This window comes from Papaver somniferum, chromosome 8 (assembly GCF_003573695.1).
Source record: "Papaver somniferum cultivar HN1 chromosome 8, ASM357369v1, whole genome shotgun sequence".
Classification (NCBI taxonomy): Eukaryota; Viridiplantae; Streptophyta; class Magnoliopsida; order Ranunculales; family Papaveraceae; genus Papaver; species Papaver somniferum.
The window spans coordinates 24,628,235-24,643,309 of record NC_039365.1 but is presented as its reverse complement, the minus strand read 5'-3'; the positions used below and the strand labels follow the sequence as shown (position 1 = coordinate 24,643,309).

At 37.1% G+C, this 15,075-nt stretch overlaps 4 protein-coding genes across 4 annotated transcripts; 2 read left to right on the top strand and 2 right to left on the bottom strand.

The window, feature by feature from the left end:
- The first annotated feature begins 371 nt into the window (after positions 1 to 371).
- LOC113301127 (carboxylesterase 1-like) lies at positions 372 to 1,464 on the top strand. The gene has a single exon (XM_026549895.1). It carries the CDS (start codon positions 397 to 399, stop codon positions 1,402 to 1,404), a length of 1,008 nt encoding a protein of 335 aa, XP_026405680.1. The 5' UTR covers positions 372 to 396; the 3' UTR covers positions 1,405 to 1,464.
- An 8,838-nt stretch (positions 1,465 to 10,302) lies between these two features.
- Positions 10,303 to 11,373, top strand: LOC113304566 (carboxylesterase 1-like). The gene has a single exon (XM_026553706.1). It carries the CDS (start codon positions 10,326 to 10,328, stop codon positions 11,343 to 11,345), a length of 1,020 nt encoding a protein of 339 aa, XP_026409491.1. The 5' UTR covers positions 10,303 to 10,325; the 3' UTR covers positions 11,346 to 11,373.
- Positions 11,374 to 11,400: 27 nt separating this feature from the next.
- LOC113304565 (carboxylesterase 1-like) lies at positions 11,401 to 12,625 on the bottom strand. The gene has a single exon (XM_026553704.1). The coding sequence runs from the start codon at positions 12,602 to 12,604 to the stop codon at positions 11,510 to 11,512; it is 1,095 nt and encodes a 364-aa protein (XP_026409489.1). The 5' UTR covers positions 12,605 to 12,625; the 3' UTR covers positions 11,401 to 11,509.
- Positions 12,626 to 13,203: 578 nt separating this feature from the next.
- On the bottom strand, positions 13,204 to 14,311 carry LOC113304567 (carboxylesterase 1-like). Its single transcript, XM_026553707.1, has one exon. It carries the CDS (start codon positions 14,251 to 14,253, stop codon positions 13,270 to 13,272), a length of 984 nt encoding a protein of 327 aa, XP_026409492.1. The 5' UTR covers positions 14,254 to 14,311; the 3' UTR covers positions 13,204 to 13,269.
- Positions 14,312 to 15,075: the final 764 nt, after the last annotated feature.

Sequence of the window (15,075 nt, the reverse complement as noted above, 5' to 3'; positions counted from 1 at the left end):
TGTGGAGATATGAAAAATTCGCTCGTTTCGTCAAATCCATCACTTCAATTATAAAGGAGCTAAGTATCAATAACTTTTATTTATTTAATTTTTCTTTGTTTTGAATATTGCACCCAACATCGCTCTCCATGATAATCCAACACGATGCACACACCAAAATGAAGTATTTTTGCCAGCAGTCAGCACCCTCTCTATTCATTACATATGGCCAATATAGAAACTTGCTAGTTGCAATGGCATCAGTGGCAGGTCGTAATACGCCAATTTTACAGCTTTTCTTTTGTCTTTTGTGTCCTTTGACAGGTAGTTGTATACATATGCACCACCCAATATATACGAGTTCGTTCAGGTAATAGCAAAGCACAGTTCAAACCCTCACCCAATCAATATCCAATAATGGCAGATCAAACTCATCAGCAAGCAACAGATAAATCCAGTACTACTGCTAAAACAGGTTTCGCCTGGGATATTGATGCTGCTACAACCGATCCTTATGAAAAACTTATGTGCATCCACAATCCTGACGATGATAGTCTCATTAGAAACCTCCCAATTCCAGTCACTCCCTTAGATCAAAACACCAAAGACATTTCTTTAAATCCTGACCGGAAAACCTCAATTCGAATTTTTCGACCAGCAACCGAACTCTCCGTAACAAATAAGCTTCCTGTCATAATTTACTTTCATGGTGGTGGTTTCATTCTTTTCAGTGCAGCTTCAACTATTGTCCACAACTTCTGCCAATCCATTGCTACTCATTTACCTGCAGTAGTCGTATCGGTAAACTACCGTCTTGCGCCCGAAAGCCGACTTCCCGCTGCCTATGATGATGCTGTGGATGGCCTCAACTGGGTCAAAACTCAAGCTTTAGACACCTTAAATGGTGAACCATGGCTGAAAGAGTATGCTGATTTCTCGAATTGTTTCATCATGGGATGCAGCTCTGGTGCTAATATTGCATATTACGCCAATTTGAGAGCATTAGAAATGGATCTTGAACCAATTAAGATCAACGGGCTAATATTACACATACCTTTCTTTGGTAGTCTTGAGAGAACTGAATCAGAACTAAGATTGATCAATGACCCGTACTTGGCACCTTCTGTGAGTGATGTCATGTGGGAACTGGCTTTGCCGGTCGGGTCTAGCCGTGATCACGTTTACTGTAATCCAAGACATGATGATGGTGAATCATCTGGAATTAAGGTAGGGTTGACCAAGAGGTGTTTAGTGATTGGATTTTATGGGGATCCGGTAATTGATCGACAAATTCAGCTTGTGAAGATGTTGGAGGAAAAGGGTGTGAAGGTTGAGACCTGCATTGAAGAAGGGTACCATGGGATGGCATTCTATGACCCTAAAACACTTGAATCATTGCTCGGAAAACTGAAAATTTTCATTTGACTTTCTCTGTTATTAATTGATAGTCCATGAATCTACTTTTTTATTAAGATGAAAATATACTACCAGTATGAGTTTTTATTACTGCATCTTCTGTTTTCTTTAACTTTGGACTTGAAGCGAGTTTGGTAAAACAACCATTCGTCTAAATTGGCTGTTCATAGATAACGGCACTTCACATTGGAACAATCTTGTAAGCATGTGCAAGTGTAATTGTGTAAATACCGTAGTACATCACTCACCTAATCAAGCCCCCACACCATTTATTTCTGAAGTCTGTTTTTAGGCATACGAAAAACTTTCAGTGCATACTGAATAAAGACAAAAAAGGGTTGTAAATAGTAAAATCAGAAGCCCCTTAACGAAATATTTTTGTTAATGGCAAATCTGACTTTTTAGGATTAATGTTAATACTAATGGTTAGTTAAAATAATTCTGATTAGTGATTAATAATTAGTGATTAGTTTGAAGATTATTTAGTTATAAATTTGTGTAGATGAAAATTTTTGAGTAAGAAAAAAAAAGTTAGGTTTTTTTGGAGAAGGAGAAGGGGAAAATGAGAAAATAGCTTGTATTTGATTCAATGGATGAGGAGGGTACACTTCTATCTTATGTTTAATCTCACTTCTGTGGCTTAAAGTCATAAAAAGTTTGTGTTTTTTCACTAAGGTTCGGCGAGTCTGGAATATGTTCGGCTTAATATATCAGCCGAACCCACCTGGATATTGACAACTAATGAACAGCTCGGCAAGCTGAAAGTGTTATTATTATGAGTCGAACCCATTTTGTAGCCCCTAGTTCGGCTTGTTTAAAAATGTCATAATGAGCCGAACCTAATCATGTATGATCTGGAAGAAAAAATATGTGAGGTTCGTCTTATATTGAGAAAATTGTAAGCGTCGAACCTTTTGGTAGTACATGGTTCGGTTATTTACATAAGTATTATCTAAGCCGAACCTGATCATTTGTATTCCTGATAATTGTTGGGGTAAGAATTTTGTATTGTTTCGGTACATAATGTGAATATCGTAATAGCCGAACCTCGTAAATGTGCTAGGTTCGACACATATTATGATTATCGAATACGCCGAACCCCTATGCATCTCTATTTGTGACTAGGTTCGGCTTGAAATTTCATGCCGAACTGTTCATATACACTTACAGGAAGCTTTTGTGAAGAACAGTTCGACTAAAAACGCAACTCAATTTTGAGACGAACCCAACACCTTAACCGTCATTTAATCGATGAAAAAAAGCAAATAGGAAATTGGGTTTGTAAAACTTACTTTCTTATCCTCATTTCCGGAGTTGGAGATGCAGTTGGTTCAATTTCTGGTTCAATTGGTGGTTGATTTTCAGTTTCCACACCTTCATTTTCAATTGGTTCTTCTTCTTCAATTGATGGATTAGAGGACGATTTTATTTGCCTAGTCCCTGCTTTTCTTTGTACGAGTCATTATGTACTCGAGTTTAATCGACGATCAAATTTTTACGAATCGACAATTAATCACGTTGATGAATTATTTTTTTTTGCGGGAAGGGAAGAGTTCAGTTAGAGGAAGAAGAAGAAGATATATTAAGAGAAACTGATTTTGATTTTTTAGAAAACTGATTTTAGATTTTTGTATTAATGGTATATAGGTGATTGAACTACCCATAGGCTACCCCTTATAAGGTCATCCAAGATGGGACTATTATTTTGTATGCCTAGAAACAACCTTCTTTATTCCTCAAGTTAAACATGGCCCATGTACATAATAAGGACAGTACATTCACTCACCTAATAATAAGCCTCTACCCCTTTTTTAGTTAACATGGCCTATGCACGTACTTGCAAGTTGCAATGGCATTTCATTACTAGTTAACACGCAAATTTAAAGGCATTTTATTTTGATTTTAATGGTTAAAGAAATTGGTGGGTGCTGACGAGTTTAGAACTCGGGTCATTATCACCGATGAATTTTTCACTGTACTACAATAACATCGACTCTTATTCATTTATTTTTATTCTTTTTACCAACTGGACATGTAACTCAAACTTAAAGTTCGAAATATAGAACTTTAATTGTTGTATATACTTCTTCTCACCAATTTGGTGTGTATATATACAAATTACAAAGGAAGCAAATACATCTTCCGTACTACCATGTTTCCAGGGCTTAACCAGGATAACACGTTTTGGCAGGAAGAACAGATAACATGCATGCATGTAACGAGGAGAAATAAAAAGTGTCGAAAGGAAAAAGTAAACTTTTACATCCCGACAAATCTTTCAGTGTTCACACTACCACCTCCTTCAGTGTTCACACTACCACCTCTTTTAGGTGTGCACAAATAACTATTCAACACTCTTCCTCGAGATGGTGCGTATGTAACACATATGCCCAACTTGATTTAATAAGGTCTTGGTCAGAATATCTTCCAACTGTTGTGTTGTACGAACATATGGTATTTCAATAATGTTTTCTTCGAGTTTCTCATAGATGAAATTCATCTCAATTTCCACATGCTTTGTTCGATCATGTTGCACCGGGTTTTCTGCAATTTTGATCGCACACTGGTTATCACCAAACAACTTCATAGGTTTTTCAGTAGGAAAACCAAGTTCCTCCATAATCCTTTTTAACCATAACAGTTCACAATTGCCTTTCACCATTGCCATGTATTCTGCTTCAAAACTATACAAAGAAACCACTTGTTGTTTCTTAGATTTCCAAGTTACTAAATTACCTCCGACGAAGGTAACGTACCCATATGTCGATCTTCTCCTATCACCTTTTCCGCCCCAGTCCGAGTCAGTGTAACCCTATACTTCAAGATTCCCATGTTCTGAAAACATCAACCCTCTTCCTGGTGTAGATTTTAAATATCTTAGTATTCTAAAGACTGCATTCATGTGTTGTTGACCCGGATTACGCATAAATCTTATTACAACACTCACAGCATAGGAAATATCATGTCTTGTATGGGAAAGATAAATCAAACGGACAACTAACCTATGGTATTGCCCCTTGTCAGCTGGTACTTGATCAGAACACTCTTCCAGACCACGATTTTGTTCCATAGGAGACCCAATCGGCTCACAACCAAGCATACAGGTTTCCTTCAACAAATCAATCACATATTTTCGCTGAGACAAGAAAATACCCTTCTCAGATCGTGAAACTTCAATTCCCAAGAAATATTTAAGTCCACCTAAATCCTTCATATCAAACTCAGAGTACAGACAATTTTTCAGATTACTCATCTCTTCTGGATCATTTCCTGTTACCACCATATCATCAACATAGATAATAAGCACAGTTACCTTGTCACCTACCCTTTTTAGGAACAAAATATGATCAACACTACTCTATGTATCTCCAAATTTCTTCATTGCTAGACGAAACCTACCAAACCAAGCTCTGGGAGATTGCTTCAAACCATTTAAGGCCTTGGTTAGCTTACAAACCATGTTTGCATTATTCGGATATAACCTGGAGGCAGTGTCATATAGACTTCTTCTAGTAAATCATCATGTAAAAAACATTTTTTACATCATATTTTTGTAGACGCTAACCTAAATTCGCTTCCAAAGATAACAACACCCGAATAGTATTGACTTTCGCAACCGGAGCAAATATCTCTTGAAAATCAATACCGCAAGTCTGGGTAAATCCTTTAGCCACAAGTCTTGCTTTGTACCTATTAATGGAGCCATCTGGATTCTGTTTGATAGTGTACACTCATCTGCAACCAACTGGTTTCTTCCCGTATGGTAATGAAACTATATCCAATGTACCATTTTCCTTATGTGCTAGCATCTCCTCTTTCAAAGGGCCAGCCCATTTCGGATTAGATAATGCTTCTTGTATGTTTTTGGGAATAATAACATCTTCTATCTGACTGACAAATGCATTTCCAGCTTATGACAATCTATGAGTAGACATGTAGTTCTCAATGGGATATTTCACTTTCTTTATTTGTTCGGGTGAAAAACGATCTGGTGGAACCCCCACAATTACTCATTTGTGGCAATTGATACCTGTCGCTGTCAGTTAGTTCACAAGTGTTTTCAGTATTAATCAAACAATCTAAGCTTACCTCAGGGACATCAACAGGGGGATAACTGGTTGTAGGTACTGCTGTTTGAGAGATAAGGGGGATTCTACAACAAGAGTTTCGACTTCTTGAACTATTTCCGTGGATTGCATAGTAGTATGTACCAAATAGGTAGAAGATGGAAGGTTACTTGTACGTTCTTCTATGACAGGAAGATGTAACTCACTATTAGTTGGAAATGAATCTATCCAATTCAACTCTTTAATGTTGCTCTCTCCCTGAAGAGGAGAACTGGAATCATCCGTGGAGTAAAACTTCTCATGCTTAGAAAAGGTAACATCCATGCTAACATAAAATTTGCGAGGAGAAGGATGAGAACACCTGTAACCCTTTTGGTATGGATGATAACCAACAAATACACACTTTAGAGCACATGAGTCAAGCTTGCTCATAAACGAAGCCAATTTATCCAAAAATGTTTTTGTATGTGAACATAAACGACATATCCGAACACTCGTGGAGGAAGTTTAAGATGAGAAGGAATTGTAACAAACGAAGCCAATTTATCCAAAAATGTTTGAAATTTCAAGACACTAGTGGGTACACGATTAAGAAGATATACAACAGTAGTGATAGTTTCTTCCCAGAAATGTGGCCTCATGTTTGCTCCAATTAAACAAGATCTCGTAATCTCAAGTAACTATCTGTTCTTCCTCTCAGGAACACCATTTTGTTGTGGAGTAGAAGTACAAGTAGTCTCATGAATTAAACCATGCTCCTGGAAATAACCATGTAAAGTTTCATTGATATATTCTCATCATTATCAGAATGAATGACCTTTAGAGTGGTGGAAAATTGTGTTTGAATCATAATATGAAAAGATTTGAAAATACCAGCAACATCAATTTTATTTCTCATCAAATAAATCCAGGTCATACGAGTGCAATCATCGACAAAAATAACGAACCAACGAAATCCTGAATTAATAGTAATTCGTCAAGGGCCCCAAACATCAGAATGAACCAAAGAAACTGGATCTAATCTTCTGTTAAAACTTTCAGGATAAGTAGTACGATGACTTTTTGCTAAGATGCAAGTTTCACAATTAAAATCAGAAGGTTTGCAGCTCTTGTAAAAAAGTAAACTTTTACATCCTGACAAATCCTTTAGTGTTCACACTACCACCTATTCTAGTGTTCACACTAACACCTCCTTTAGGTGTTCACAAATAATTATTCAACAGTGTAGTTGTCATAATAGAGATGTTATCAATAGAGATGTTTTTATTCTTTTCATTACAAATGGTCTTTGAATAGAGATGTTGTCATAATCTTTGAATGTAGCTCTTGTCAACATATGTTAGGATAACAACCCTAATTCGTCATAATCCCATGGATAAAACTCAACTCTAAAACCGGTCTACAAGTCGAGGGATCCTATTGGCTTTTTTTTTTTTTTTGAAACGAATTATAATGGATTGATAAGAAAATTAGTTCAGTACATGAGTACTATCCTTACAAAGTTGTGCTCTGATCTCAATAGGAGAAGAGATGAACTAGGATACAAATAAACCATCTTCTCTAGATAACCTAGAGACAATATCCACTACTTTATTTCTCTCTTTAGGAATGTAATAGAACTTCCAAGAGGTTAAAATTCTAAAAAACATTTGAATGTCTTTGATCATTTTGAGTAACTGCCAATCTATGGAAGCATTATTATTGAAAGCATCTACCACTGTCTTTGCATCAAGTTCAAAATGCACCTTCTCCAGCTTTAAATTTTGTGCCCAATTCACAGCTTCCCACAATCCCATGCATTCTGCTTGATATGTGCTTTTAATCCCCCTCAGATGGATGCACCTTGATGCTTGCTGAGCACTGCAAAATTCCGAATTATTAGACCAATGCCACAAGTCTTATTAGAGTTAAATAAGAGACATCAACATTCATAGTAACAACGTCCAAAGGCGGAGGTATCCAGTAGACATTTCTTCGACAGACCTTATTATTAATGATATGAGTCTTGTTTTTCTGAGTAGAATGTTCATCGATGAAACTACGAGATCTTTTGATAGTTTTGTTAGGAGACAGATTAATATGTTGAAAAACTTTCTCGGGTCTGTTAGTTCCAATGCACCACGAAATTATTTCTCTTTTGCAGATTTCATCTTCTGTAATGTTTCTAGCATGAAGATCATCAAACCAACTTTCTATCCAATCAGAAAAGGAGATAGACCCGCTTGAGGACCATCCAGAGATCGAAAACCAAACCATCCTTGCTAATTAGTTGCACTCATCATAACATAAGCTGGAGTTTCTTGGGATTGTTCACAGAATGGGTAGTCAACTGATACTCTAGGTACCTTTGTACTCAGAATGTCTCTTGTTGGGAGAAGATTAGAGACAACTTTCCATATGAAATGCCGTATCCTGGGAAGTAAAAGTAGTTTCCACAGTGTTTTATAAATTTTTATCAGTCTTAGCCCCATAAAATCAGAATTATTTTGCTCTTCATACATCTTTCGATAGGATGATTTTACTGAAACATTACCATTAATTCCTTTCAAGTAACCAAACAAGCTTGTCCTCTTGGCTGTTATGAATCTCAATACGGAAGATGGGGTTGACTGTGCTGTTTTCAAATAAGTCCTGAAGAACATTAAAATCCCATGAACCAGCAGCTTGAGCAAAAAGTTGGTGCACATATTTAAATCGATTATGTGAAGAACAACCATGTTTTGGAACTGGAGGATTTGGTAAATCCAGAATCTATCTGTGCTTCCATATTAGTATCTTCTTTCCATTACCCAAACACCGACAACTGTTTTTTTGAACAAAACCAAGCTCAGAACTTATGCTTCTCCATGACCAGGTAGAGTTTGACTTATTCTTCAAGTTAAAGAGATCTCCATCTTGGAAGTATTTTGCATGAAGAGACCTAGTCATCATAGATTCAGTATCATAACAAAGTTTCCACCTTGATTTCGCTAATAAAGCTCTGTTAAAGATGTGCATATCTCTAAAACCTAAGCCACCTTCTTCCTTCGGTTTTCTTAGTTATTTTCCATGTGATAATATGGTTTCCTATACAAGATTTTGTGTTTCTCCAGAACTGTTGTTGTTTAGAGCTCATCTTTTTGATAGTAACATCAGGAAGTTTGAAGCTTGTCAAGTGGTGAATGGGTATCGCATTCGACACATTCTTGATCATCACAGATCTTTCTGCTTCTGACATATTACTGCCCCTCCAATTTGAGAATTTATGATCCATTTCATTGCAGAGTATGGAAAAATGAATACGTTTTTTCTTCCCACAAAGAAAGGTAAACATAGGTAAATATTCAGATATTCAGATATCTAACTGAATACGTTTTTTTCTTCCCACAAAGAAAGGTAAATATTCAGATATCTGACTTGAAGAGTGCCACTGATTGTTTGACAAGCATCTGGATCAAGGTTAAAGCTAAAATAGACAACTGACTTATTGAAGTTAATCAACTTCCCTGAGCATAGAGAAAACTGTTGAATCACAGAAAGAAACTTTTGAACCTGTGAGTCATTAGCTTTACAAAACAAAAGGAAATCATCAGCGAAAAACAGATGATTAATATTTGGTGATGAGTGAGAGATCTTCATAACTGTCAACTGACCAATTCTCTCACAGTATGCTAAAAATCTTGAGTAGGGCTCCATCGCAAGAAAAAGAAAGATAGGGTGACAGCGGGTCACCTTGCCGAATCCCGCGAGTAGGTTTGAAGGATGGAGTAGGAGATCCATTCAACATGAATTCAATATGGGTTGTTGAGATACATTGTGAGATTAGCTGACAGAATTTTTTCGAGAACCAAAACTGTTTAAGAATGTCTAGCAAGAAACTCCACTCTAGTCTATCAAACGCTTTGGACATGTCCATTTTAAGCGCAAGATGACCACTACCTTCCTTTTTCTTCATGGCTTGAACAATTTCCTGAACCAAACATACATTGTCCGAGATTAATGTTCCCGGGACATATGTGAATTGCATTGGAGAGATCATGTTAGCAATATGCTTCTTCATTCTTAAGGAAAATATTTTTGAGATAATCTTGTACATTGTTGTATTACACAAAGCTACTGGACGAAAATCCTCTGGTTTGCTGGCTACTTGGACTTTAGGAATCAAAGAGATTCTTGTGTTATTCAGTTGTTTAAGAAGAAACCAGAATGAAAAAATGACTAGATCATTTTGCATACATCTTCTTTCACTAGTTGCCATTGTGTCCGATAGAATCTATGAGGAAATCCTTTTGATCCCATTGACTTATAAACTATCCATTTAAACCTCATCCAATCAATTGGGACCAAGATTCCAACATCCCACCACGATTCCGGACCCAATATCCTCGTTAGCCCACTGGACACTGGCCCACAACATCTTTAGAATCAAGTAAACAAAAACTTATCACAGAAATTAACCAATTAGAGTTTATCACAAAAATTAGTGACCGACTAAAGTTTGGGTTATCCCGAACCCAAACTGACCGACCTTAACCTACATTTCCGAGATCCGGCAGATTACGGCTTCAAAGAAAGTCAAAGAATATTTTGCCATTAAAGCTCCATATAACAAGATCAACAAATAATTTTCTTTTTTTGAATCTCAAGTCTACCCCTGTTCCTATGACCTTGAGGCCTGAGCTCCTTATTTTGCTCAAGCAAAACATGGCCGCAACCATTATACATACGTGCAATGGGCATCTCATCAGTGAAAGGATAACACACCAGGCCGGCAACAGCTGTTTTTTTTATTCTTTCTTTTATGCACCACCAAATATATACATTCAGTTCGTCAGCGTTGAGGCGTTGACAAACCACAATCCTTAACCCAATCAAGATCCAACAATGGCAGATCAACCTCAGCAGCAAGCAACAGATAAATCCACTGTTACTGCTACAAATATCTTCGACCGGCTTCACACTATTACTACAACCGATCCTTATGAAAAACTGATGTGCATCCACAATCCTGACGATGATACTCTCATTAGAAACCTCCCAAATCCACTTACCATCTTAACAGAAGATGATCAAAACACCAAAGACATATCTTTAAATCCTGACCGGGAAACATCGATCCGACTCTTTCGACCTCCGGCAGAACTCTCTGTAGCAAATAAGCTTCCTATCATAATTTACTTCCACGGTGGAGGTTTCATTCTTTTCAATGCAGCTTCAACTATGAGCCACAATTTCTGCCAATCCATTGCTGCACATTTACCCGCATTGGTAGTTTCTGTAGACTACCGTCTTGCTCCCGAAAGCCGGCTTCCCGCTGCTTATGATGATGCTGTTGAAGCCCTCAACTGGGTCAAAGATCAAGCTTTAGACATTTCAAATGGTGAACCATGGTTGAAAGAGTATGCTGATTTCTCAAGGTGTTTCATTATGGGTTGCAGTGCTGGTGGTAATATTGCATATCATGCCAATCTAAGAGCAGTAGAAATGGATCTTGAGCCAGTCAAGATCAATGGGCTAATACTGCATATACCATTTTTTGGTAGTGTAAAGAGAACTGAATCAGAACTAAGATTGGTCAACGATCTATACTTGGCGCCTTCACTAAGCGATGTCATGTGGGAACTGGCTTTGCCGGTTGGGTCTAGTCGTGATCACGTTTATTGTAATCCGAGTATTGACGACGGTGAATCATCTGGAATCAAGGTGGGGTTGATCAAGAGGTGTTTGGTGATTGGATTTTACGGGGATCCGCTAATTGATCGGCAAATTCAACTTGTGAAGATGTTGGAGGAAAAGGGTGTCAAGGTCGAGACTTGTATTGCTGAAGGAGGGTTCCATGGGGTTGCATTCCATGACTCTAAAACACTTGAAACTTTGCTGGGAAAACTGAAACAATTCATTTGACTTTTTCTGCTACTGCTAATAGTAAGATTCAAAGAATAGATAAGCCATGAAAATTTTAAATCGAAATATTTTTTTTTTGGTATTTTATTTTTAGTTCCATTCATATACGAGTTTTCATTACAATAAAAGCAAGTTTCATAGCTACTCATTTTATGACACTAAACTCAAACTTGAGAGAAAATGAAATCTTTGACAATTTTAAACAACTCTTTAGCCTTATTTGGATCAGTATGTGCCATCCCATGAAACCCAGATTCTGCAACCAAACTCATAACTTGAACATTTTTTCCTTCCAACATCTTGGCAAACTCGATATCCCGATCAACCAACGGATCTCCTTTACTACAAGCAACTAAACATCTCCTTACGAACCTTAATTTCCTTTCTAAATTCTCATCAGCAAATGGATTACAATAAACATGATCTCTGTTGACGCGGATCGGTAACGCCAACTCCCACAACAAATCATTAACAACTAGCGGCACACGCTCATCGTTAACCAATCTCAATTCAGAATCAGTTCTTTCTACTCCACCAAAATGTGGTTGGTTCAATATTAACCCACAAATCTTTACTGGTTCTAAATCCAATTCCGATGCATTTAAACAGGAATTATAAGCAATATTTCCACCTGCACTAGAACCCATAATGAAACATTTTGAGAAATCAACATAATTTCTCAACCATGGTTCCCCATTGATTTTATCCAGAGCTTGATTCTTCACCCAAATTAGAGACTCCACCCCATCTTCATAAGCCGCTGGGAGGCGGTTCTCCGGTGCGAGACGATATTCAACGGAGATGACCATAGCCGATAACTGATCCGCCATGGACTTGCAGAAATTATGGAAAACCGTTGAATTTGCATGAAATTGAATAAACCCACCTCCATGAAAGTAAATTATAAGCGGGAGAAGTTGATTATTTTGAGATTGGGATGGTCTGAAAATTCTGATCCAGGTTTTGTTTATGGGGTTCAAGTCAACGTCTTTGGTGTCTGGATCATCATCCGAATTGGTGATCGGAAAGGAAGAGTTTCTAGTAAGAGTATCACTAGCTGGGTCGTAAATGATTTTGAGTTTTTCGTATGGATTTATGGTGCTGATGATTGAACTGGGAAATGGTTCTGAAGACTGATTTGACATGTTCTTTGCTGAGAGATTTTTCCTTCGAACTTGTTTAGATATCAGAGATTGATTCATAAGTGGAAATTTAGGACAAGGTTTTATTACCCCAAGCAGTTGACAAATTTGTAGCATTATTATGAAGAAAAAAAAGGCTCGACGAAACTTCGTATAAAATTAAAAACTGCTGGGTCCCATATAATTATGAAGCAGATATGCGCTAGCAAAACAAAAACAAAGGTTTACTTAAATGTACAATCAAACACTAGCAAGTGACGGGATAAGTTTATGTAGACGGGCATCCATAACTCGGCAAGTCTTTGTATAAGAAGTACATGGCTGTTCTAGATTATGAATTCTTTCGAATACCTTATTCTTTATATCGTACGAAATAACTCGATGAACCATGTGACGTTTTATCCAAATTAACAGCTTTGGTGCCCCCTTCCTTTTCTTTATATGCTTCGTCATAAAACATTGCTTTGGATTCGATACGGTCTCCAATGTACAGCTGGGGGAGTGCGATTCCTAATACTGATTTCAAATCGAAGCGAAATCACGTTTATTGTAATCCGAGTATTGATGACGGCGAATCATCCGGAGTTATAGGGTTGATTAAGAAGTGTTTAGTAATAGGATTTGATGGGGATCCAGTAATTGATCAACAAATTCAGCTTGTGAAGATGTTGTGGATACGAAATAAATAATTAATGAAACAAAATAAAAGCAAGTTCTGTAGATATACCACCATTTCATTATAGCTCCCCAAGCAGCAATAGAAGTACAACACAACAGTAAACTCAATCTTCAGAGAAGATAAAATCTTTAACAACTTTAAGCAATTCTTGAGCTTTCACTGGATCAGAATGTGCCATTCCATGAAACCCAAATTCCTCAATCCAACTCATAACTTTCAAACCTTTTTCTTCTAACATCTTGACAAACTGAATATCCCTATCAACCAAGGGATCTTCATTACTGCAAGTAACTAGACATCTCCTTATCAACCTTAATTTTCTTTCCAAATTCTCATCAACAAATGGATTACAATAAACATGATCTCTATTGACTCCAACTGGTAATCCTAATTCCCACAACAAATCATTAACAACTAATGGCAATTTCATATCATTAACCAATCTCAATTCAGATTTACTTCTTTCTACTCCACCAAAATATGGTTGGTTCAATATTAACCCACAAATCTTTATTGGTTCTAAATCCAATTCAGATGCTCTTAAACAGGAATTATAAGCAATGTTTCCACCTGCACTACACCCCATAATGAAACATTTGGAGAAATCAACATAATTTCTCAACCATGGTTCACCATTTATGGTATCCAAAGCTTGGTTTTGAACCCAAATTAGAGATTCCACGGCATCCTCGTAAGCCGCCGGTAGTCGGTTCTCTGGTGCGAGACGATACTCTATGGAGAGTACTACCGCCGATAACTGATTCGCCATGGATTTGCAGAAGTTATGGAATATCGTCGAGTTTGCATTACAACGAATAAACCCACCTCCATGAAAGTAAATTATCAGTGGAAGGAGCTCGGTTTTTTGAGACTGGGATGGTTTGAAAATTCTGATCCAGGTTTTGTTTTTGGGGTTTAAATCAATGTCTTTGGTGTCTGGATCATCATTTGAGTTGGTGATTGGATTGGGGGAGTTTCTCGCAAGAGTATCGGCATCTGGGTTGTGAACGATTCCGAGTAGTTCGTATGGATTCATGGTGCTAGTCCTTGAATTGAGAAGTGGTGGTTCTGAAGAATCATCTGCCATCTTTCTTTTCAAGATCTTTTGTGAGGTTTTTGTATAATATCTTGAATATATCTTGTGTTGAATTACGTATGGGGATACGGTTTTATCAGTTGCTTTTAACTTAAAATAAAAAGAGAGTTAGTAGTGGTGGACCTGGTGGTGGGCACAGCGCACTTTAAAAGTTAAAAAATAAGTGGTCGTGGGATGTGGCGGAAGTAACTTTGATTCGGGGTCGATGCTTTTTTTTCTCTCTTGGGATATATCTAATGAGACAAAAACTAGATAATTTTGAAGTAAAATAAGCCACTCTTTAATCATGTATTTTCTAAATGGTTAATATATCCTTGTTTAATTAATATTAAAAAATTCTATTAGCTTAACTAATTGGGTAGATTAAAACTTTTCAAATTATGAATTTGAGTTATGAAATTTTGTTTTTGATTGAACTTATGCGGGAAGATTTTTGATGAAAAAAATTGTTTTGAGAAAATCGTTTGCAACGGAAATGAAAGCACACTACCCAAACACTTCTAAAAAGGGGATTGCAAAGCTGTTGTATGAAATCATACTCAAAATTAGATCAGAAATCAACACTTTCAGTTATGAAAGTATGAAAAGTCGGCAACGTCGACGAATGAAGACCATTCCGACTAACTTTGGCCGGCAAGGTTCTTTCTAAATAACAATGTCGACTGCATTAGTCGGCAAGGTCTACAAAAATACTTTGTCGGCTGTTGAGAAAGATGTGGAATCGTGTATTAATCGGCAATGTCTACAAAAAAAATACCCTGCCGGCTATTGAGAAAAATGTGGAATCATGTATTAGTCGGCAAGGTCTTCAAA

Bases quoted from the DNA above. Each gene is read 5' to 3' on its own strand.
- LOC113304566 (XM_026553706.1), top strand. From the start codon at position 10,326: ATGGCAGATCAACCTCAGCAGCAAGCAACAGATAAATCCACTGTTACT.
- LOC113301127 (XM_026549895.1), top strand. From the start codon at position 397: ATGGCAGATCAAACTCATCAGCAAGCAACAGATAAATCCAGTACTACT.
- LOC113304567 (XM_026553707.1), bottom strand. From the start codon at position 14,253: ATGGCAGATGATTCTTCAGAACCACCACTTCTCAATTCAAGGACTAGC.
- LOC113304565 (XM_026553704.1), bottom strand. From the start codon at position 12,604: ATGCTACAAATTTGTCAACTGCTTGGGGTAATAAAACCTTGTCCTAAA.